The sequence below is a fragment of the Fistularia commersonii genome, chromosome 8, assembly GCF_037954325.1.
Source record: "Fistularia commersonii isolate RoL2024-O1a breed Wild chromosome 8, RoL_Fcom_v1.0, whole genome shotgun sequence".
NCBI lineage: Eukaryota > Metazoa > Chordata > Actinopteri > Syngnathiformes > Fistulariidae > Fistularia > Fistularia commersonii.
The window spans coordinates 7,153,460-7,177,496 of NC_141291.1; the positions used below are offsets into that span (position 1 = coordinate 7,153,460).

Sequence of the window (24,037 nt, forward strand, 5' to 3'; positions counted from 1 at the left end):
TTGTATTTGCGTGCACCTTATACTTTATAGTTTAATGTTCATTATTTGTTTATTGCGCACTTTACTGTTAACGTGCACTCTATGATTATTATTTTGTAGTGAGAATCATCTTGTCCATTCCCCTGTATGTCTGATACATGTGGAGAAATTGGAAATAAAGCTGTCTTTGACCGTCTGTCTCTAAATGAAAGAGTGAATGGTTTGATATAACTCTATATGACTTGTGTAAGAATGGATGTATGTCTGTAAACTTGGTGAGATAAGGCCTCCTCTGTTCCCCTCCGGGTCAGTGATTTTTCTGCACCTCAGGGGTATCTGGAGGTTTTATACCTGCTCTCAGATGAAACCCTGGAGGTGGACACGGGCGAGTGTGTCTCCGTGGAGACGGGGCTACGCCTTCAAGCACTGGGCTCGGCCGGCGTCAACGACCGAAGGACCCGGGTCGGGTTAATCATCAACGGCGACCCTCTGCTTCCTCGTTCTCCGACCGCCTTGTCACACCTTCCGGACTTCCTCACCGCTCAAAATGTCAAACACCGTCTCCTGACCGTCCTCTCGCTCAGAGGGGCCGCTGTCGGCCCGGAGCCGCCCGGACTAGACTGTTGTGAAAACGCCGATCTCTTCTCAAGAATGCTGCGACAGGTCTGGACCTGAACTTCCGCATTGAACAGGAAAAAAAAAAAAAAAAAACTGACTGCCAGATGTCTTGTCGATGTGCAGAAACAGATCTGCTCACATGAGACGACGCCTGCGTGAGGAAACGTTATGAGGTGGAATTGAGTTCATGAAGCTGGGTGTTTTTTTTTTTTTTTTTCTGGACACAACCTGGGACGTGAGGAGACATCTAGACACCGGAAAAGGTGAGTAACACCTTGTAACACGCCTGCGAGTGCGCGTGTCGACGCAGGACCATTCGGGAAGATGATTTTGTTTCCAAACATCTAATTTCTAGAAGGTCCAGCTTACAGATACACCAGATTGCTTTCAGAGTCCTCAAAGGGTGTCACCTCTTTGATTGGCACTTCCGGAGGAGATCAGATTCCTTGACAGAAACCAGGCGTTCTTCTCGGTCCAGACGAGGGTCCTCGCTGATAGGACGGTGTGTGTGTGTGTGTGTGTCACCGCTTTTTACAACCACACGAAAGTGATAGTGCTGCCGGGGCAGTTTGGAAACGCCGCTGTCAGTTCTGCGGGTGATGGCAGAAATGTTTGGATATCAAATCTCCCAAAACGTGGTCCGAATTATCCGTAAAGGGTGTGTGTGTGTGTGTGTGTGTGTGTGGGTTGTTGCTTAATTGACAGGTGGTTTCTGTTGTACTCGGACGCCGCGGAGGTAGAGAACCCGATCCCACGACTTGGGCCTCACGGTCCGATGCGTTACTGTTGTCAAAACCCGAAGACGTGGATAAACGCGGAGTCGGATCTTGTCGTCAATTAAAGGCGGCTCCGCTCCCGCAGGGAAAAACCGATTTGCATTTTTCCGTCACGGTTGAGAGCACCCGAACGCATCCCACCATCTGAGGCTCTTTACGTTACCCTGTAAAACAATATGGCCTCCCTTTGTATGGTTTCCATTGGCCTTAATGTGGAAGATTCTGGAGGAGACATGCATATTCATGATCTTTGGGCGGCAGCTTCGGTCCGCAGGAATGCCAAAGACGCCCGCAGGCCTCACTTTTAGCCTGATTTCTTTCCTGTGGACGGAGGAAGTGCGATGGGGTTTGTTTTTAAAATTGCATCGCAGCGGGTTTGGAAATCTGTCAGTGCCCTGCCCCTCAACATTTGCATTTTTCACCAACGCTGTCGAATTGTGTGTGTGTGTGTGTGTGTTACAAGTCATGACAGAAAAACACACACACGCACACACACAATCAGGAAAGGAGGCGGTGCTGAACGTGCAGGATGGAAAGAATTCCTCAGAAGGTGGATTTGCACAGAGGGTCGGGGGAACATGCATTCTTTTGCGTTAGCAGGGATTTCAACTTTTCACAGTCTGCTCCTTTAATTGCAGCCAAACATTTTTAAAACACACACACACACACACACACACACACACACACACACACACACACACACACACACAGACACATACGCATTCTGAGAAAGTATCTTGTGGTTGCGTTTGTCTCATGTGATATCCAATGTCAACCATCAACATGGTGCAAAAATAAGCATAGTGATGAATGCAATAACCAAATTTGCAAATTAATTGTGTTGATAATTTGTTAAGAGCTTAGTTCAGTTTGTTGAACACCAAACAACCAGTGACTAGTCTCAAGTTTACCTTCCAAACGCAGGCTAATGCAGGCATGGTAGACAGTTAGCTGTTTGTGTCTTCATTTCCGATATGGATTGCAACACAGGAAACCAGCCTCTTACCACTTCCTTTTGGGGGCTGAACTGGGTGTTTGGAAGGAGGCCGCCCCGGCACCGCCGCGCCCGACCCCTCGGGGGAATTTAAAACGCATCATCGTCTCCCGGGCAACCGCGCCCGTTCGCACCGGGATCGCTCCGCATATCCCGAGTCTTTCCAAGCGTGCATGGAGACCATCTGTGGGACGCCTTCTAAACAAGAACATGATGGCAACGTCCAAACGCGCAAAGCTCTCGGCCTGGAACGCCATCAGTCGGTGCCGTCTCCTCGGGGAGGAGAGCCGGCCCCGGCCCCGGGCGGACGGCTGCTCGATAAAAACATTTCTTTGCAGCTGCTGCTTTGAAGTGGAATATTGGAAAAGGGGTTGCGTTCATAGGCCGTAAGATATATATAGAAGAACACACACACACACACACACACAAAGATGTATGAGGTTTATATAAAATGCCAATAAAATGCAGAAAGTGTTGCGTTGGTCAGGCTTTGGGGCGAAAGAGGAGCTGTGAAAAGGAGCGGGCCGTGACCCTGGATCCACTGTAATGTTTGCTCAAGACCCAGTAAACCCCCGACCCGGAGAACCCTGGACTTGTATGTTCAGCTCGCAACGTTGAACATGGATCTAAAGCAGTCGGACATTTCCTCCGTTCTAACTATTAAAGTATAATTACCATACTAGAGGCACTGGATTGGCGTTCAGCAAACACGGGGAAGGCGGAGTGTCGTCTCTGAGCTGACCTGTCCTGACAGGTTTCATCCCCACCTGGCTCATAGCTGCACCGTTTCATAACCAACCGATGAAAAAAAACGATATCATTCCGAAGATGAATAGAAGGGCTCAGTTCAGCAGAGACATTCGATCCGTTGGAATACGAATCTGTATCTGCTTGGTCACCGGAGCCAAAAGGTTACCGAGCCGCTTTTGGTCGATCACATTTATTCAATTAAAACCCATCGAAGCGGCAATGTAACCCCAGACACCAGCTGCCATTCCACTGCCCAAAGCAGGCCTGTGATTTGTTTGGAATATCGGACCATTAAAACACTCGTAGCCTCTGGTGGTAAATCTGAGGGGAGCCTTCGTTTAACGCTCATTTTCCTACATGCTATTGGATTTGTTCTGCACTGAAGCCGAACTGTTTATATCTGTATCCGTCAGCCCGACGACAATCCTTGCAGGACGCTTATAGACGACAATGATTCCAGAATCGGTTTCGGAAAACACCTTCTACACACGTGCAAGGTTTTTCTTCCTGAGAGAGAGTTTTCAGAGAGCTGACGCCTCCGACCGGCATCTGCCCATATTCAAAGTCGGTCCTTTATCAGGTGCAAAATTAGTACCAGCGTTAGCGGGACATTGAACCTTCCCAGATAGAGCCATAAATGGGAATGCATAGATTCTACACATCCAGGATCCGTAGTTTTATGTGTACTGAGTCACAAACATCTTGCCCTGCCTACTAGAACTTCAGATATTCCAGTTCCACCACACGACTGGGTCATTCGGAATCAGGAAAGGAGCCTTCTTTCGCCCAATCGCGGTCGTGGATCAGTTCTCTAAGACCTGTTTTTTCTGCTTCCTCCAGATGGACGACATCGATGCCGCCTTCAGTGACCTCCTGGGGGAGATAGATCTCATGACCCAGGTGAGCCCCTCGATCCGCCAACGCCGGGCCGAACCCGGAAGTCTTAAGTGACCTCAGATACCTTTAGAGTTTTGGACTTTAACACCAATATCAATCCCGTGATAGGAACCAAAGCTGTCAGCATTAACCCTTTATTTCCAGTCAGTCATCGGTCCAGGGAATTACTGGTGAGATTTCTTATTTAGGCGTCTCTTCTCTTTTCTTCTTAAAGCCAGCCTTTCATCGGCTTAAGTCGACATCAAATAAAACCCAGAGATGTCTTCGACTTCCATTCTTAGCCAACAAAGTCACTAAAAAGCACCATCAATCAGCGAGGCGGTCCAGACTGGCAAGCACAACAGGCCCGACACTAAATAACCCTCTTTCCGAGGAGGGGGTAAAAGGCAAAAGGCACGAGGCGGCTAGAGATTGTACTTTTTCATCCCCGCTGGTCACTTTGATGTTGTTTTCCAGCCAGCAGCCATTTTCAATCAGCCTGAGGGCTCCATGCTACACGCAAAGGGCCGGCGGCGGCCGTGCCTCAGAGCAGATGTAGCAGCAGAGACGTAAACGCTGCGCTCTCTTGCATAACGGCATCGGTTTATGCTCAGAATGTGCAACCCAGCGCGCCGGTGGCTCAACAGATATGGTATTCATACACCTGTAAACACACCGCCTTGTTCCATTCCTTCCGACAGAGCCTCGGACAGGAAACCACGCCTCCCGCCTCCCTCCCCAGGACCCACGAAGAAGTTGATTTCTCCATTGGCTTCACCGACCTGAATGGTGACTCAACTGCGTTGTGTGTGTGTGTGTGTGTGTGTGTGTGTGTGTGTGTGTGTGTGTGTGTGTGAAAAAACACTACACTGAATACGCAATGGCTGAATGTGCACCCGGCCCCTGGTCAAATTGTGCAAGGTTGAGATGACTTGTATGCTTAAGCCTTTAACAGGCGTAACTCAGTGGATAGGGAAGTAGTTTGTTTTTGCAGAGAAAGTCAAGAAAAATGGTTTATTATTGATTCTTGAATTACGAATGCCCGCCACACCAAATCGGTGACCTTCTATTCAAGACAAATCACTCTACGTTGGTCTGGTCCAAGATAATGCAGGCCATTTTGTGGGACCAGGTCAGCTCCGAGGGCAGGGTGCAGTGAATCCTTACGAGATCCACAAATAGCCGTCCACCTTGAGTGCAGGATTAATCATTTCAAGATGAATAGGAAAATCCAGGGAGCAGACATGGATGCAGCCCCATCGCTCCCAGGATTCAGTTGGTGAGACTGTCCGCACGAACCACAGAAGAAGCTCAGTAAACCACATTAACTCGAGATGGGTCAAGTCCACTCGGGATGTTCCTACCTCCACTCATTCTGCAGCCTTCGCTTCCAGCTGTTTCCAAACCAAACACTCCCGACGAAGAAATAAAATATATATATAACAGATTAGATGTTGATAATAATTATAAACCTGCAATGATGACACATGTCCTTGTTCTCCAACTCCAGAGTCCCTCAACACCCTGGAGGACAATGACTTGGACACGCTCATGGCTGATCTGGTGGCTGACCTCAATGCAACCGAGGAGAAACTCGCAGCAGAAATCCAGGGTCTGAAGGTCCCGTCTCCATCTCAGCCCAACCTCCCGCCTCCACCCAGGGACCCGGACGCAGCACAAACCCCGCCCACTGTTTCGCCAATATCGCCAGCCAGCAGTACCGGCACCATTAGCATCCCTTCGCCTTCACCGGCTTCTCCACCTCCACCTCCTCAGTCTGCAAAGCCCTCCATGGTAGGACATCCGCAGCCTTCACACAACCAAGAATACCATAATGCCCACTCTTCAGTGCTTCTGTGCCTTATTGGGGCATGATGATTCCCCGCAATACAATATATCACTTGAATATATCAAGATATATTCATTCATTATCCTTTCCGTCTGTCCTGCACTCTATCCTATCCCAGCTGTCATTGGGCGAGAGATGGGGTTCATTGTTGACCCATCACAGGGCTACACCTGGAGACATACAAGTCTTCCCCTATCATTCACAGGGCATATAGAGACATACAGCCATATATCCCCAGCAGAAATATGAAAATATATCCACTGTCACATCCTTGAAGATGCCAGTGGAAGCCATTAGAAATGTTCTCCACTTCTATAGTGCTTTCACACCTCGCTGTCTCAAAGCAGCGCCCCACACGAGGCGTTCGCAGACATGGCAGTGATCAGGCTGCAACTTGGTGCTCAGAATGTGGCTTAAGGCCACTTTGCATGCAAATAGGGCAGGCGGGGAATCAAACCGCCAATGTTCCAATTGGACAGACGCTCGCCCCACCAGCTGAGCCTCCGATTGCTTCTTCTTGCTGGTTTCCCTGATCTCCTGCTACTGAGAACTGTTTTGAAATTGTACAATTTCTTTACTTTGACTTTTCACCCCTGCTTGAGTTTCACTAGAAGCTACAATAGAAGCTGGGCCGACAGCAGTCCGGGGACCGCTGCTCCGGGGTCCCATGTTCATGACGTTTGTACCCCCTGGTGCTCTCCAGCAGAACCCTCGGAAACCAGCTCCCAGAGTCCACATTTCTCTCAAGCTCCTTTTCACATCTGCGAACCGGATGGAGTGTTACCGCGCTTGCTACGTGGTTGAGATGACGGAAGAACGGACGGAGGCATCGGTTACTCGCTTCCACCGACTGGTGTCCGGCCTCGAGGTCTGGAATGGCTCAAACGTGCAGAACTACGAGGCGGGAGACATGCAGGATCAATAGTAGAGGTTAGGGGGGAGAAGGACTGGAAGCCAGACGGGAGCTTATTGCTTTAGCAGGGCCTCATACCTCATCCTTCTGAGGTGGAAACACCAGCTGTGCTGAGCAGAGAATGCATCATTGTTGGAGAAAGTTCATTAAAGCTGTGCTGTAGACTGAGTCCTACCAGAGGAGAGCGTCAGATTCCCCGAGGAAAGAAGAAGCCCATCCATCCAAACGGTGTCTCCATAGATTGAATGGCGCTTCTCAATTTTAATTTCTTTGTGGAAATGAAACTATCCGCCACACAAGCAGCGGGATGACGGGACGATCGCAAGGGCTCCGACTATTTTTCAATTACGCTGCATGAGTCTTTTTATTCCTCTGTGGAAGAAATCCTTCACGGGGGAACCGCTTTTTTTTCAATTTCAATTTTTCTACTCTGATGAAATATAAATCCTAATGCGCCGTATTCACTTGTGCGCCGGTAACACAGCAGGAGTGCTTTCGGACACAAAACCTTTAAGAACGCAGTTCAGCGTCCAGCTACGGCTTATTTCCAGGAAGTAGCCTCCTCTTGGGGAAACTTTTAGTTCTGCATTCTCACAAGCAGTTGAGGTAGGAACTACGACCACAAAAATACCCCGCTTCAGAGTAGGAGCTGGAGTTGGAGGTGTAGGAAGATGGTTGTGGGAGCCGAGGTCCAAGGTTCCCGGGTCCCCTGTGGTCCGAACGCGCCGGGAAACCGTCTCGCCCCTGAAAAGGTTCTTGGGACTACTGGAAGTTCTACCAGTGAGGGGGGGAAAAGCAGCACCGATGCAAAGTTGCAAACCTAGCAAGACAACATGTGGTGCAAAGCATGATGGGAAACAAAATGGAGTAAATCATGTCCAACGCGAGACCTGTCAAGGTTTTTAATCAAAAGATGCCGTTTACATGCAGACACACACCGGGTGTGTGATGGGAGAAGGTTTACTCCCAGTGTGCAGACACATACCACACGATACCATCTGTAACACAGCGAGATCGGGTTCAAATAGATTTCAACCTTTCCTCTCTCCTGACATTTCAGGAGGAAATCGAGGCTCAGATGAAGGCGGACAAAATCAAGCTCGCTCTCGAGAAGCTCAAGGAGGCCAAAGTGAAAAAGGTAAACAACAGTTTTCTGCCATATTAAAAAAAAAAAAAGGCCCCGTTCACATCAATCAAAAGGCCACTATCGAAAAGAAAGATGGCCGCCGTGTCGGGCCAGATATATTCACACAACCACGCTGAGATGTCCATTACAGGCCTCACGCTTACATGCATGTGATGAGGCACTGTTCTGGTTGTCATCTTAAATCCAAAGACAACCATAAAGGGAAAAAAGTGTGTGTGTGTTTATGTGTGTGTGTGTGTGTGTGTGTGTGTGTGTGTGCTAAAAATACAGACGGGGCTGTCAGGCCCGAGCTTAGCAGGCTGTTCTTTATGGTTTAATAAAACCTGCTCTTGCTAAGATGACCTCAGGTCCAACTAAGCCATGAGATGAAGTGCGTGATTCCACGGTTTCACATTATAATGAATTAGTTGACATGAAAGCCTCGCTGATGGACCTCTTTGAGTTGTAGATAAGGACAAGAAGAGAGGATAAGAAAAAGACCTGGATCTGTTTGAGACGAAGGAGATGCCGCAACTGCACTGTCTACGTCTCACTTAATTCCATAAGCTAGGCTAAGCTAAGCCTGACAACACCATGATACTTTTTTCGATAAAACGTTGAGGTAGTGATTCAAGGGTGGAATGGCTGCATCTCTCTCTCGCAGCTGGTGGTGAAGGTGCTGATGAACAACGGCAGCTCCAAGACCATCATGGTGGACGAGAGGCAGAGCGTCAGGGAGGTTCTGGACAACCTGTTCGAGAAAACTCACTGCGACGGCAACGTGGACTGGAGTCTGTGTGAGATCAACGCTGACCTGCAGCTCGGTGAGTTGACGGTCCAACGACAAATGACTCTGCGGTCACTTCCAGGTGATCGTTTTTGAGCTTTTTGAGGCCACCCAGGAGCTAGCATGCTAGCAAGTCAGCTAGTTAGCCTCCAATTTATATAAACCAAAACCCAAGGCAGGGTATAAATAGCGTGCCAAAAGTGTTTGACCCGTCTGTCTGTCCACCATTGCTACTCCCAAGAAAGGAAATGTCAAGCTGCATTTTCAGACTCCCAGGCCCTGGCTGAGTAGTCGTAAAAGAAAAGTAGTACTTGTGTTGTGCTAAAAGGGTTCACGCAGCTATTGAAGGTACAGTTGTGTACTTGTAAGAACTTGTACTACTTGTGGGTGGATCCCCATTTCAAAAGTAGCCTCTGACGGCTTCACTTATGGGCAACTTCTCGGAAAAAAAAAGTTGGTCTAGAAGCGAGGGAGCGAGGCAAAGCCGGAGAAACCCAGCGGTGGCAGCTGCCGAAGACGCTCCGACGCAGGGTGGGATATTTCACCCGGATGATGGACTCTGCTTTTATTGGCTTGCAGGCGGCCGTACGGCGGCGGGCCCACAATGAAACGTTGATCTGCCTTTCATTCATCACCCTCCTCCTCCTCACCCCTTCCCCTTTTTCTCATCACACTCCATCCATCCCTCCCCCTCCGTCTCTTTCACACACACACACACACACACACACACACACACACACACGGTCAAGACAGGTGGGTTCAATAGACTGTATCGGACGTTGTCAGTCATCCTTCCCGTCATGCGGAAATAGAAGCTTGGTGATCTCAGCGGCCCGTCTGAGCCGCCTCAGCTATATTTCCTTGAGCCGCTGGGAAGATGCCGCCATCTGTTTTACCTGTTTCCCGGCGACCTCCTCTGATTACGACGACGTGTGAGGAGAATTTATATTTTTAATAAAAACAACCGTATATATCACAGGCGTAGTTTTCTTTTTTTTTTTTTTTTACTCCACCCTGAAACTGTTTTAATGGTGGTAAAGTCATTAACTTTAACTGGCAATAAAAGGTAAGTCAATATTGTTTTGCCTAGAAATCCTATTTAACTAATATTATATTCAGCTGCTTAGCAGGGACACGTCGGTTTCCAAGAGGTTAGCAAAACCAATAATGTGTCTTTCGATACTTTGACATTTTCTTACACTGTTTAAAGACGGATCCGGCCGTACGTTTTCTTTTCTTCGTTCCACCCTCGGCCCCGGGTTGTTTCAGCCGAGGCGCCGAGCACATTTCAGTAAAACAGCAACAAGGTTCCGCGAAAGTCGGGGATGGTTTTCATTCGTAAACAATTCGGTCTTTTCATAAGCCCCATGTATAGGGTGACCGGCCGTTGCTGTGTGTTTGTTGGCCGCAGCCCCCTGCCTCTATGCAGAAACAACAGTAAACAGCACATGGAAGGTTCTGAATCAGCAAATACATGCGCCCGCATTGAAACAGGATTCTGTTTGATTTACGTTGGCGGGCCGGCCACCGGTGCGCCGCACGGTTTTGTTTTCAGTGAGATGGCCCGGTGCGAAGCGTTGGTTTTTTGGACTCCCTTCTGGACTCCTTTTTAAAGCGTCGATTTTTTTTCGGAGGAAGCTTCCTGCTCGTGTTGCGGCAAGAATCTAAAGTCCGAAGTATCTCCTCAACTCGTGTGCCGCTTTAATCACCAGCGTTTCACGCTGGATGGCATTCAGCCGTTCACACGCCGATGGTGGCAGAGCTGCCGTGCAAGGTAGCTAAGCATACCACCGGGAGCAACTTTGAGCTCCTCCTTGAGAGTCCTCAAAGTTATGTCGGCTCCTTCTGATTTTATCTTCGGATCCGAGTCTGGCCCCATCTTACCTCAGAGTCACAAATCCAAGAGGGGGAGAGTCCGTGTTCTTGTTGCTTTGGTGGTTATCAATAATTGGTTGGTGACAGGAAGGGTAGTGGACATCAGTACTCTAACTAATACCTTTCATTCATACCGCTGTTCTGCTAATCCTTCACTCAGGGTCGCGGGGGGCCGGAAGCTGTGCCTGCTGTGATTGGCCAAAAGGCCCGGTCAGTCACATATAAAGACACGCAACCATTCACCTTCCAACGGCTTCTGTCATAGGTTGAAGTTGCAATCAGCCATGCAGAGACCTTACAGGTACCTCCAAAGATGGCTGCTGCCCAGAAATCCATTTATAGACATGAAGCACTTCATTGTTCAGCTTTGCTCATTCTGTTTTTTGGTCATTGGTCTGTGTCTGAGCCGTCTGCAGCCCCCGCACCCCTCCCCACCCCCACAAAAAGAGGTACTACATCTTTCCTCTATCTACTCCATGACCCTTCAGCTCCGCCGCCTGCGTGAGTGCTATTTAAAGTACACGCCGGGTATTTTCATGTACAGATCAGTTGACTCATCCCCACGGGGTTGAGTGGGTCACGGCGTCATATGCGAGTGTCAGCGGTGTGACACCTCTGCGGTGGAAAACATCTCATTGCAAACCCTGATAAATGCCTGCAAACCTCCCCGTACCCGGCAAAACACCCACAGAGCTCAGCAGCGGCGCCGCCTTCAAACAAACGCTCGCTGTGAAAAGTTCAGCCATGTGCTCACCACACACACACACCATGTGGTTTGTGCAGTTCAAAGCGTTCTCCTACCCTTAACAACTCCATACCTAATCATAATAGTCAAGCCATACCCTGAAACACTGGTAGCAATTTAGTCAAACGTCCACCCCTGCCTCTGCCGGGAGCGGGTACATGCAGCCGAACGTCGCACATAAGAGGGATCTGCAGCGCCGAGCGTGTGGGTGGCGGACGGGAGGAGGAAGAGGAGGAGGTTGAAAGGGCCTTTAACAGGTTTTTTTGTTTTTTTGTTTTGGGGTGGTGGTGGGTGCGGGGGTTTGGAGCCAATTAAACCCCTTCCAGCAAACAGAGAGGTTTGTATTCCCTAAATCGCCCCTTTTGGGACTGACAATCACCCTATTGTTGTTTAGAGCTCGGAGCCGGAGCAGCTGGCGTAAATGTTTGGTGACTGAATGAACTTCCGCGCGCCTGTTTCGAGCACATTTCCGAACCTTTCGCGAGCAGCGAAGCGCGTACCACGAGCAAGCGCGTCTCAGATTCCGCTTTCAGTATTTTCAGTCAAAGTCCCAAAGTTTCCATCCTGGCTTTGACATGTGAATACACTCCTGAAGCACCCATTATCGTTATTTGGTCATCAAACAGTTGGTTTGCTTCTACGCTACATGTGAGGCATAAAAATGAGATGATCACTCAATCCTGTTTCACGGTTAAATCCTGCTGCCTGTTTGCCTCCCCTTCTGTCTGGTGAGATCCTAGATCTCCACACCCACCTGTGAGCTCAGGGCTTTACGATACGCCGTGATAAAACCGCCGCTCTCCTTGTGCAACTGAAATGACCTCCCTTATGGAACGTTGAAACACCTTTACAGCCTCCACTGCAAAAGTTTATTGGTCTAAACCCAACAGGGCCGCATAGCGAGGGTTATCTCCTATGCTGCTAGGCTGAAGGGCGGCGCAGTAAAGGTTTAAGATAAATCGCTACGCAAACTGAACTATAGATACGTTTTCAAAGCCATTTGTTTGGAGAAAAATTAGAAATTAGGACTTTTTGATCAGTGACTGAGAAGAAGTTCAGACACCTCGTGTCCCCTTTGGTCTCTGGGAAATCTAGAAACTGGCCCCTTCCTGTGAGATGATATGAGCCCTTCTCTGTTCATGCATCACTTTGCATTTAACTTAGCACAACAGGGCCTAAAAATGTGTGCACGCTTAAAAGCCATCCCTTCACACCTTGGAGTGGCCACATCAGGAAACACCTTGACAACTTGTTAATCTAGTTTCAACTCTTGCTTTTTTTTTTGTTGTTATCAATTTGTGTTTTGTATTTTGTTGTGTTTGGGAGGGGCTGTGACTGACAGGCAGCTGCAGAGGGTGTCTCTACGGTGCAACACATGCAGCATCAAGTTGTTTCCAAGGTGATGGAAATATGTTGCGGTTAACCCCCTGTGATTTTCACCTTTAGTCATACTGAAAGGTGCTGATAATAACAAAATGACAGCATTGAAGTGAACATGCTCCTTAAAAAAATGATTTAAATGCTCACCTGGTCCAAGCTGTGCCTGTCAAGGTTCTTGGCCATCTGGTTCAGGGTCTACCGTAGTAGAATCTCACTTTGGCAGCTGTACTTCTGGTTTTCTTGCAGATGTTTCACTTCTCATCCAAGAAGCTTCTTCAGTTCTAACAGAGTGTGCAGAGTTTCCGGTATGGGGGTGGGTCGAGTGTGCGGTTCGTCCGGCTAATGTATGCGTCGTTGGGTAGCAACTGGGGTAAAACTGATATTTTCTCAAGGGGTGCGGGAGGTGGGGGGTGGGGGATGGGGGGTGGTGGTCCTACACCGATTTAACATTTGTTAGATCTGAATATTGTGTTGGTGTTGAAAAGAGCCCGTGGGCAAAGAGTGGAAGATCTGGGTTCTTCCACACCTGCTTAGCTAATCTCCAGATTTGCTTTTCGCCGACAGAGCGGGCATTCGAGGATCACGAGAACCTAGTGGAGTCGCTCCTGGCGTGGACAAGGGACACCGAGAATCAGATTGTCTTTCAAGAGCGGCCCGAGAAGTACGAGGTCTTCAAAATGCCACAGGTGTGTCCTCGGGCAAACCCTGCCCCCGTCAGCCCAGCGCCTCCAAACAAACACTGAGCGTCTCCAAATTTCATCACTCGCCGTTGTATTATTCTTGGCCTTCGTCTGAGCCGATTTATCTCCGCCACGTTTCAGTTGGGCGCCATCTGGCTATTTTCACTGCTGAATTGTTGTCTGAATTATGGGATGTTTCCTCTGAGCAGCATGACTGTACATTTATGTCTTCACTGTAATATATCAGGTGCAACAGCTTCGGGCAACAGACAGGGAGAAGTTAACATGCTTGGTGACCCCTTTCAATCTCCACGTATTAAATGGATACTGTCTTCCTGCGGAGACAAATAAGTGTTGTGGGAAAATTCAGCGAGACACGCTAGTTCTGAAGAACTCCATCACGGCTCCCAGATGTCCTCATGACAGGGAGATCCACGTCATACAAGTGGTTCTTATCAGAAGAGTTTCCCACTCTTTCAAAAGCTATAAAAATGGAATTAGCGATCAGGCTAAGACTATCATTTCTAAACCAGTACCTCTGAGTTAATAGGAATTTCAAGAAATGACACTATTTTTAAACCAAATGTGTCTTATTATTATTATTATTATTATTATTATTATTATTATTAATAATAATAATAATAATAATAATAATAATAATAATAATAATAATAATAATGATAATTATATTATATTATAATAATTATTAATTATCATAATATATTTTTATTATTATTATATTATATTTAGGTGCAAAAATATTGGTAAAATGCAACACTGTTAAACAGCCTCACATTTAATGAAAAAACGAAATGAAAAAAAATGAAAACAGCAATAAAAAATAAGAATAAGATGAAATAATAAGACATTTTTTTAATTGTTGTTGATATCATTATTATCGTTCTAAATGTGGAAAAATGTCCGGCAGAGACAGAGACAGAGACAGGCTATATTTGGATGGACGACTTCCTTAAATATGGTTTAAATTCAAGGACTTTCAATTGAACTGAAAGTGGAAAATATATCAGCAAAACTTGTTTTATTTCCCCCTTCCTGCAGAACTTTTATCTCTGGAGAAAGAGTAAATCTGCTCTGAAAGCCATCAATGACAAAGACAAAGAGATCCTAATACAGGTGAGGACATCCAAAAACAAACATTTACCCTGAAATTAAATGGCATATACGAGTGAAAGATCAAATATCATCTTATTGACCGCTTTCATTCCCCCTCCAAAACCCCCAGGAGAACTTCGGTGGGACATCCGTCATTGTCCCTGATCTGGAGGGGGTGCTTCACCTCAAAGAAGATGGCAAGAAGTCATGGAAGCAGCGACACTTCCAGCTGAGAGCCTCAGGAATTTACTATGTGCCCAAAGGGAAGGGAAAGGTCAGCAGTCAAAAGCGCGTTACTTGAGGAAAAAGACGAGACGATAAACACACGACAGTCGATCTGTAACCCGCTTCACAGTTGGACCCGAGTATGTTAGACATACATGTTCTGTTGGTCTCTTTGCCTGGAACTACAAAGTTGGGAGTTGTAGTCTCAGTGTTACAAACCCTACATTGCACCACGAAGTGTAGCCAGAGCGTACAACCCCCCACCTTTAGCAAACAGACTGGTTCCATATCAGATGGTTTTAAAGTGGGAGGTTGGCCTCCTGTGGGTGGCTCCGAAATATTCCAAGCCAGGCTACGCAAGTGGGGGGGACTGGAATACCACAATTATTACATTCATTTTCAAATTCGAGGAGCTGTAAACAAAAGGATGTGGGTATTCCCAAGAAAAGAAAAGTGTTGGTCATGTGTTCATTGTTAGAAACTAATCAATGGATGGGTGCAGCTCTGGAGGAATCAAAGGAGAAGGGTGTCCTGTTTCAGGATTTCTGTTTACTAGTTCTGATTATGAAACTATACCCGAGAGGTGTTTGCAGCGTCACTGCTCATACAAATACGGATGCCGATCCCGGCTGGCTGAAGTTACATTGTGAGGTGATCGCTGCGCTACTTCTCAAAGTCAATGTCAAAGTCAACTTTATGGTCAATTTCTCCGTATGTGCTGGACATGCAGAGGAATTGAGAAGACGTTTCTCACAATCCAACGGTGAGCATAAAGTGCACACAGATTTAGACAGATATTTGAGTAGCGGCAGAATTTTTTTTTTTTTTGTACAGTTTAGTGCAAAAGTCAGTAGGAAGCAACATGATTGTGTATGGACAATAGCAGCATAATGGTTTTCAGTACAAAGTAGCACTGGTGCAAAAATAAATAAGAAAGTGACAATGTTTCGATGTGTTACCGAAATGCAGACTGTCCAATGCAGACTGGGAGGAGAGATCGGCATTCGGGGCGTGGGGGGCCAGTAGGGTGGGGGGTTCAGCATCTTGGGAAGGGGCAGAATATAGGGAGCCGGATGTTGGAAAGAGAGTTCAGCATCCTGACAGCCTGGCGTATAAAGCTGTTGGTGAGTCTGGTGGAGCGGCCCGGAGGCTCCGATACCTTCTTGCTGAAGGCCATACAGGCCAGACAGGCATATCGAGGAGGCTTTACGGCCGAGGCGGGCGGTGTGTATGTCTTTCTTGATGGCGCCTTAGTAGAAGGTGTGTATGACGGGCGTGGGGGCTTTCACTTGCTTGAGTTTGCGAAGGAAGTAAAGGCGCCGTTGTGCCTTCTTCGCAAGTGATGTGGTGTTGGTGGTCCAGGAAAGATCTCACGGATGTGCACCTCCAGGAATTTGGAGCTGCTCACACTCTCCACAACGGCGCCATTGATGGTCAGTTGGGAGTGCTTGGTGTGGCTCCTCCGGGAGTCGACAACAATCTCCTTGGTCTTGCCGACGTTCAGCGAGAGGTTGTTGTCTCTGCGCCACGTGTTTAGAAGGTCGACCTCTCGTCGTCCTTGGTGATGAGACCCACCAGAGTTGTGTCGTCCACTTCACCATGTGATCGGTAACTGGTAGGGTCTACGGCAGGTGGGAGGACGGATCTGATGTGTGCCATGACTAGGCGTTCAAAGCACTTCATGATGATGGGGGTCAGCGCTACGGGCGATAGGCATTGTAACTGGATCATGCAGGTTTCTGTTGCACGGGTACGATGACGGTGGATTTGAGGCATGACGGGATGGCTGCTTGCCTCAGGGAGGTGTTAAAGGTGTCCGTGTAGACGTCCTTAAGTTCCCCTGCATAGTCCTTCACCACCCAACCAGGGATGTTGCCTGGGCCTGCTGCCTTGCATGGGGAGAGGATGCATTCAAGTATGAGGTGGCTGCGGGTCGGCGGAGCAGTAGCTCTTTGATTGTCTCGATTTGTGAGCTATCCATCGTGTCGTGAGACCGGCTTCGGTAGATTTTCAGCAGATCTCAAATCCGATGGCAAACAGCCCAAAATACGCAAAGAGCGATGGTAAATCACCTCATGTGCGGGAGGGCGAGGGGTCGCTGCACCTACACGCACCGCCATCTTGAATTCAGCCATCTTGCACTCTTCCAAACAACTCAATTCTGCGCCGTCTCCACCGCACTCTTCCTCTCACATTTTGTGGCCCATTCCAAAGAAGTTGGTGAATTTCTGATGTCGGATTTGTTGCGATCAGGAAAACAACGTGTAACGCACATTCTCTGCTTCTTCGCAGTCGTCCCGTGACCTTGTCTGCTTCGTTCAGTTCGACAACATGAACGTTTATTACGCCAAAGACTTTAAGAGTAAATACAAGGCGCCGAGCGACTACTGCTTCATTCTGAAGGTAAGACTCCAACAAAATTGCACACCACCCACCAGGAGCGTTATTAGACACCGAAACTCTCACTTCCCCAAAACTAACAATCTTCACACTGATCTGGATGTCTAATTTTGGTCATTGGTTAACAAGATACAGCTACCAGAGAGTGAACGTGATTAGAAAAATATCTGACACCTACTGATACTACACATAAAGCGGATTTAATTCATCAGCCTTGTTTGTGGAAGCACCGGCAAAATCTCGGCTGCGGAGACCCGACGGAAGCGCTCTTTTGTTGGCGACTGAGCTTGCAGGCCAAGTTTTAAAAACTCATTACTACTGGAATAAAATTCCAAAGGAGAACTCAAGATTAAATATAATGCAAACACATTTAAAATGAATGGCTATAATAACCCTGTCGCCACATGGAGGGTATTGAATGCTGAATCGCAGGGTGTGTAAGCTATTAAATCCAAACGGTGAGTGATTTAAAGCTCAGCTTTGGGCCTGTTTACTTTATTAAAAATGTGAAACGCCGTTAACAGTATGAGCCACAGGAGGAAAGTTGACAAGTTTATTGAATTCATTTCAAAGTGATAAAAGTGACAAATGAACACGGTGGCATTTTAAAGGCTCGGTAATATTCCCTTAAAAGTAATAGATAAGTGTAGAATATGTCGTTAAAAGAGTCGTTTCCTTCCGATGGCCTGAGACGGACCACGCCGTTAACGGACCAAAATGCTGACGGATGCCACAAAAGCAGAAATCAGATGGGTTTTTAAACAGAGGATGTGAAAGTCCACTTTCTTTTTCTCGCTTCAATCACATCCGGGAATCGGTCGGGTCAGCAGATACCGGCAGGCCAGATGCTGAGTGTCAAAGTGAAAATAGCTCATAGAAACAGATTCATCTCGTCGTGATCGAGAGTTTCCGAGGTTTGAGCCGGAAAGAGCTGCTGATGAACCGTCAGTTGCACGGTGACGTTCACTCAGAGTTGCCTTTTCCCGCTTTCTGGTGTACGAATACGTGGATAAGATGGTTTTCAGCTGCAAAACGGCCGATCTCGGCTCAGCTCGGAGATGGAACGGGATTTGGAGGCTGACTGATATTCACGAGCTGCAAAATGTGAACACGCCAGCTCGAAGCAGCATCCAGAACAAACTCCTAAACCCTCGCTCACATTCATGCTTGCAAAGTAAAAACTGAGAAGCCATTAGTTTGGGTCTGGGAAATGAGGTACTATGAAGGGAAGCCTGTCTGTGCAGAGGTGAAGATGGACAGCGGAACAAGGTCGCTGAGGTCGGACCTGCCAGCAAGGAGATCAGGAGAAAGACCAGAGGAGGTTAATGAATAGAGGGAAAAGAAAGAGAAGTTAGTCGCGTGAGAGGAGAGGGTTCGACGGAGGAAGCAAAAGAAGAAGAAGCTAAAATGTGGAGAGGACGAGGGGAAGAGAGGAGTGGAACAATTTGCCCTGGTAGTGGACTGACATATTTCTGTGAAGCTACAGTTGCTTGTACGTTTCCCTCCCTCAGCAGTTGAGCCAGAACAACACAGAACGACTCACAACCACAACAACAACAACGCAAATTACACACCTGCGTTTAGCAGCATTTCACATCTCAGCTTGTCAACAAAGTGGTGATGTCATAACTGAGTAACTGCAGCGTTGGCAAAGTGACCTGTGACCCATCTGATTTGGCATCAGCCACACTTTAAGTGTTCTCAGGGTGCATTCAACATAGTATTGCACTTGCCTGCGTGCGTACGTGTGTGTGTGTGTGTGTGTGTGTGTGTGTGTGTGTGTGTGTGTTTTTTAACCAAAACCGATGATTTATCTATTTATTTTCTGGCCTCCTCAGCATCCTCAGATCCAAAAGGATTCCCAGTACATCAAGTACCTGTGCTGTGACGATGCCCGGACAATGAATCTGTGGGTCACTGGAATTAGGATCGCAAAGGTAACGTATATATCAACAGGAATCCTGCACAGAACCCTGGAGCTGAAGGAGATCCAATGCTGCCCACATGGGGCGAGAAGGGGAATTGTTTTCAAATGCATTTATCAGTGTGATATAATTCCTTAAAAGACATGATGCGCTGTTTGCCCCTGCAGTACGGCGCTTTGCTGTATAAAAACTACCAAGCTGCAAAAGAGAAAGCTGCGGTCAGCTCTGCGTGGACCATCCGCAGCACTTCGTCACCGTCTGCGGCACCTACAAATGGTAACGCAGTTCACACAATTCCATCGTGCGATTGCAAAATGCGTGGTGACACCGGCCCGAGCCTTTCACCGCTGTTCATTGTTGTTGTTTTTATTTCTGTAGCCGGATCCACCAACCAGGCCAATGGCCACGCTCCAAAGCCCACATCCAGACCGGTTTCCAGGGTAAAAACCTTTAATTCTTGGGATGCAGCTGATTAATGTTTGTCCGTCCGAGTATTTTCAAGCCCTTATCCAGGGTGGGGGAAGCCAAGACTTCCCTGTTCGCGGCCACCCAATGTAGCTTACACAGCCACTGAAATCCCCACCGCACAACTTGTAGATCCTGCCATGCCGTGCAGATATTGGTCACTGAAAGAGTAAACTTTGCTAACAACCCTTTTACCACCGCCACGCAGTGATTGTACTTCCTATTTGAACTTGTATTTTCTATCAGCGTGATAAAACCGTGGGGCCAAAGTGATGGATGTGACTCATGTCTTGCCTGCAGCTGATTTCCGCTCCTGACAAAAAAAATAAAAAAAAAGATCAAAAAAAGGTCCGGAGCCATGCGCCGCAGGCCCTTCCTCACTGGCCACAGCTGCAGCAGATCTCCAAACAGTACCAGCATCCAGCCTTTCTTCTGCTTTTATTTGGATAACCTCTTTGGGTCCGATTTTTGGCCGTGCTTCTAGCCGGGTGAATCGGTGACTGGGGCGGTCAGAAAAGAGCCGACACCAACGACAACCGGATGACATCTAAAAGGGTCAGCCATCTCTGGATGTTGAAATGTAATCGTTTGTATTTTTTCCTTTCTCAGGACATCGGAAATGATGCCCTCCCACCTCCGCCGCCACCGTTGACTGACATGTTTCCACCACCACCTCCAGACTCAAGCTTCCCCCCGCCACCTCCTCCTCCGTCAGCCAAAGCAACTGCCAGACTTCCCAAACCCATCCCATCCCGGGATCTACCAACAGACTTCCCACCTCCACCGGCCCTCCATAACCTCCCTCCTCCACCCCCGCCTGTTGATGATAATGTGGAGGATCCACCAGATTTCCTTCCACCTCCTCCTCCAATTTCTGGCTGTGGTTCACTTCCACCTCCTCCACCAGCAAACTTTTTCCCACCGCCACCGCCACCCAGTTTTCGGACCACGGACAATTCTGCACTGCCTCCACCTCCACCTCTGGATTCACTACCACCACCACCGTCTCCACCTCAGGCCATGTTCACAAGTGCCAGAGCACCTCTTCCACCTCCGCCGCCTCCAGCAGCTCCCAGCACGACACCAAGAACAATGGTGAGGACCTCTGGGTCGATAAAGAAGGTGCCGCCCGCTCCGCCGAAGAGAACAACACCATCCCTGCATGGAGGAGGAGGTGAAGGAGGAAACTTAATGTCAGAGCTGATGCTTGCCATGCAGAAGAAGCGTAGTGACCATTAGCCCGAGAGCGGCTATGAACCCAAAAATTGTGTACAAACAGAAACAAAGTCCAACAGAATCCGAAAGGCACTAAAACTCTGAGATACCCAATGATCAAATGATACAGCTGGTTATGGTTTAGGCCGTGGTAACCCTGTGGTTAACAGATCGCTGCCTCTGCAAAACTGACGGCCATTTCCTACCCTCTGCTCAAGGCTGAAAACAAGATGAGATAATTTCGATGATCTGTCCTCCTGACTCATGGAGAGTCCTTTGTCCAAGAGTTTCAAGATGTAAAGGTACCTTCATGGAGTGGCCCGGTTGCGGCAAGAGGACCAGCACCTCTGCACTTTGCCGGGAGTCGGGAGCTCACCCTATCAAACTTGTAATTGCCAAACCAAATGTCCAGCAGAACAACCTGGCATGCAGAGATTAGTAGCAGAGATTAGTAAAAGGGAAGTGAGGAAGGCATTGAAGAGGATGGAGAGTGGAAAAGCAGTTGGTCCTGATGATATACCTGTGGAGGTGTGGAAGTGTGTAGGAGAGTCAGCGGTAGAATTTCTGACTTGATTATTCAACAGGATCTTAGAGAGTGTGAAGATGCCTGAAGAATGGAGACAAAGTGTGATGGTGCCCATTTTTAAGAATAAGGGAGATGTGCAGAATTGCGGCAACTATAGAGGGATAAAGTTGATGAGCTATACAATGAAGTTATGGGAAAGAGTAGTGGAAACTGGACTGAGAGCAGAAGTCAGCATTTGTGAACAGCAGTGTGACTTCATACCTGGAATGAGTACTATGGATGCAGTATTTGCATTGAGAATGCTAATAGAAAAGTACAGAGAAGGCCAGAGGGAGCTGCATTGTGTTTTTGTAGACCTAGAAAAAGCATATGACAGGTTGCCAAGAGAGAAGCTCTGGTACTGTATGAGGAAATCTGGCGTGGCAGAGAAGTATGTTAGACTGGTGCAGGACATGTATGCTCGCTGTGAGACAATGGTGCGGTGTGCTGTGGGGGTAACAGAGAAGTTCAAGGTAGAGGTGGGACTCTATCAGGGATCAGCTCTGAGCCACTTCTTGTGCAGAGGTGATGGACAGGCTGACAGATGAGGTTTGACATGAATCTCCATGGACCATTATGTTTGTAGATGACATTGTGATCTGTAGTGAGAGCAGAGAACAGGTTGAGGAAAATCTAGAGGTGGAGGTATGTTCTGGAAAGGAGAAGAAGAAGAAGAAGAAGAAGAAGAAGACGAAGAAGACGAAGAAGACGAAGAAGACGAAGAAGACGAAGAAGACGAAGAAGAAGACAGGTTCTCCAAGCACTGGAGAACATCAAGGAATTGACTGGCTGCAGCTCCCAAACGCCGCCGGACATCCATTGCTGGCCAAGCATCCAAGACCAGGGGCCGTGTGATGAATGAATGCATGAATACAATCTGGATTTCCAGACGACAAGGAAAGAAGATCTGCTTCACTTTCACCTTTGTGTTGAAAAAACATTTCAAACCAAGAGACGTCAAGGCCGTTGACCTTCTTGATTTTAGAGCACGGGGTCATGTTTGCGTGTAAATACCATAAAAGCCATTCCTATTGTTTCATAAAAGCGTACGTTGTTGCTGGTATCAAACGTTTTCAGATGTAAGTTACTTATAGAACACTGTTAAAATAAAAACATGCAGAGCATACTGTTGTTAGTGTTTAATACGCATGTGAAAAACAGATAAATTATTATCTTAAAGGGAATCTAGTGTATTTTCTTTCCTTTCAAAGAGTTTGTATTGTCATTGCAGCGCACAGGTTGAGCAGCAACCAGCTCTTTGGACAAGGAAAACAGAGAAGACTATAATCTGAGTTTAATATAAATTATTCCAGTGTAATTTGGGGAGGTAGCATTGCTCAGGTGCAAAATGTATTAATATGACTATAAACATAAATATGACACGGATATATAGAGATATGAAGATCTTCATTGTTTTGAGATATCAATCTATCAATATGGATACTTTAGTAATAAATTATAGACTGAGGGATGAAGGGGTTACAAAAGTTTATTCAAAATTTGTTTTGGCTTGAAAGGACAAGTCATCCACAAACCCATCCAGTGCTGAGGGACCTGCAGCGCTGGCCTGCCTCCTCTGCAGTTTGTTGTGTAACAAAAGGTAAATAGGAGGACATGTGAAGCAGCGCCATCTCGTGGATGCAACTTGAAAAGGCACTCTGGTTAAAACATGATGGATGTTTTTCTGTGGCATTGGAAAAGGTAAAAACTATGTTTAACCCTGTGCAATGAAGGTTTGTGATAAATCTTACGCATCTTCCCTGCTCAGCCCCAACCGAGCAAAATGTCGTATGATTAATACATTTGCCTTTTCTTTTTGTCAGGATCATCCCCGGATAGTGTGCGCCATGCATCATGCAAACTGAACTGCGCGGCCGTATAATTGTTTTCTTTTCATGCTGACTAAACAACCCTTATGCTTAAAGTTTTGTTGACTAAGACAGAAAAACCTGCACAAATACCATATTGACTTCTGAAATGCAGTTTTGAAATGCGCTCTATTCCGCAGATACTTTGAGGAGGTTTCCATTGAGCTAAGGATGTGTGCAAATGTAAAATGAGAAGAGTCTGTGATATATTTTGTCATGTGTATTTAATTGATTCACTGACTCAACACAGCTCTAAAAAGTGACATTCATAACTCTCTAACTTTAAAAGGCCAGTGTAAGTATAAAGATTCCAGAGACAACACCTCTGTTACACTTGAATCCGCTGATGCAAACTCTGCAGTCTGGAGCTTTTCTGTTTCCAGAAATCCAGATGCAAACAGAAAAACCTGCATGAAAAGCTCTTGTTCTCCTTCTCCTGTTAGATTCAGGGGTCACAGACACACTGAGCTCACTTCATGTCTTCTTTCACTCCATGCATTCGTCTCCTCTGGCCTTTCACTGTGTAAAGAGTCCCCACTTAATTTGGAGCGTTTGCACACCTCGCAGTTTCCGAGTGCTTTCCACCGCATGCCATTCAACCTGTCACACACACACTCACACACACCCATGGCGGCAGAGCTGCCATTTAAGGCGCTGACCAGGCCATTGGGAGCAACTGGGGGTTTAGTCTTGTCCCAAAAAATGTCTGCATACAGACGGGAGCCGGAGATCGAGACGGCAACCCTCTGATTTACTGACTAATATTAATATTAATTACTGATTAATATTAGCTTTTGAAGGCTTGATTTTAAGTGGTGCTAATTTTAGCTTCTCGTAACAGATCGATGTGTGATTACTATTACTTTCATTATCATTTGAGCAGGTGATGTGAAATCTGAACCACCACTGTGAC

General features: G+C 47.2%; 1 protein-coding gene across 1 annotated transcript; it reads left to right on the forward strand.

Annotated features, from left to right (window-relative positions):
- Positions 1-719: 719 nt before the first annotated feature.
- apbb1ip (amyloid beta (A4) precursor protein-binding, family B, member 1 interacting protein) lies at positions 720-22,380 on the forward strand. Its single transcript, XM_086150849.1, has 14 exons — positions 720-860; positions 3,958-4,017; positions 4,695-4,782; positions 5,504-5,787; positions 7,816-7,893; positions 8,546-8,705; positions 13,233-13,354; positions 14,408-14,482; positions 14,592-14,735; positions 16,979-17,089; positions 18,925-19,023; positions 19,179-19,287; positions 19,390-19,451; positions 20,086-22,380. Exons 2-14 carry the CDS (start codon positions 3,958-3,960, stop codon positions 20,713-20,715), a joined length of 2,022 nt encoding a protein of 673 aa, XP_086006975.1. The 5' UTR covers positions 720-860; the 3' UTR covers positions 20,716-22,380.
- Positions 22,381-24,037: the final 1,657 nt, after the last annotated feature.

Bases quoted from the DNA above. Each gene is read 5' to 3' on its own strand.
- apbb1ip (XM_086150849.1), top strand. From the start codon at position 3,958: ATGGACGACATCGATGCCGCCTTCAGTGACCTCCTGGGGGAGATAGAT. The intron at 7,894-8,545 runs GTAAACAACAGT...TCTCTCTCGCAG, and splicing joins AGGAGGCCAAAGTGAAAAAG to CTGGTGGTGAAGGTGCTGAT. The intron at 19,024-19,178 runs GTAACGTATATA...TTGCCCCTGCAG, and splicing joins CTGGAATTAGGATCGCAAAG to TACGGCGCTTTGCTGTATAA.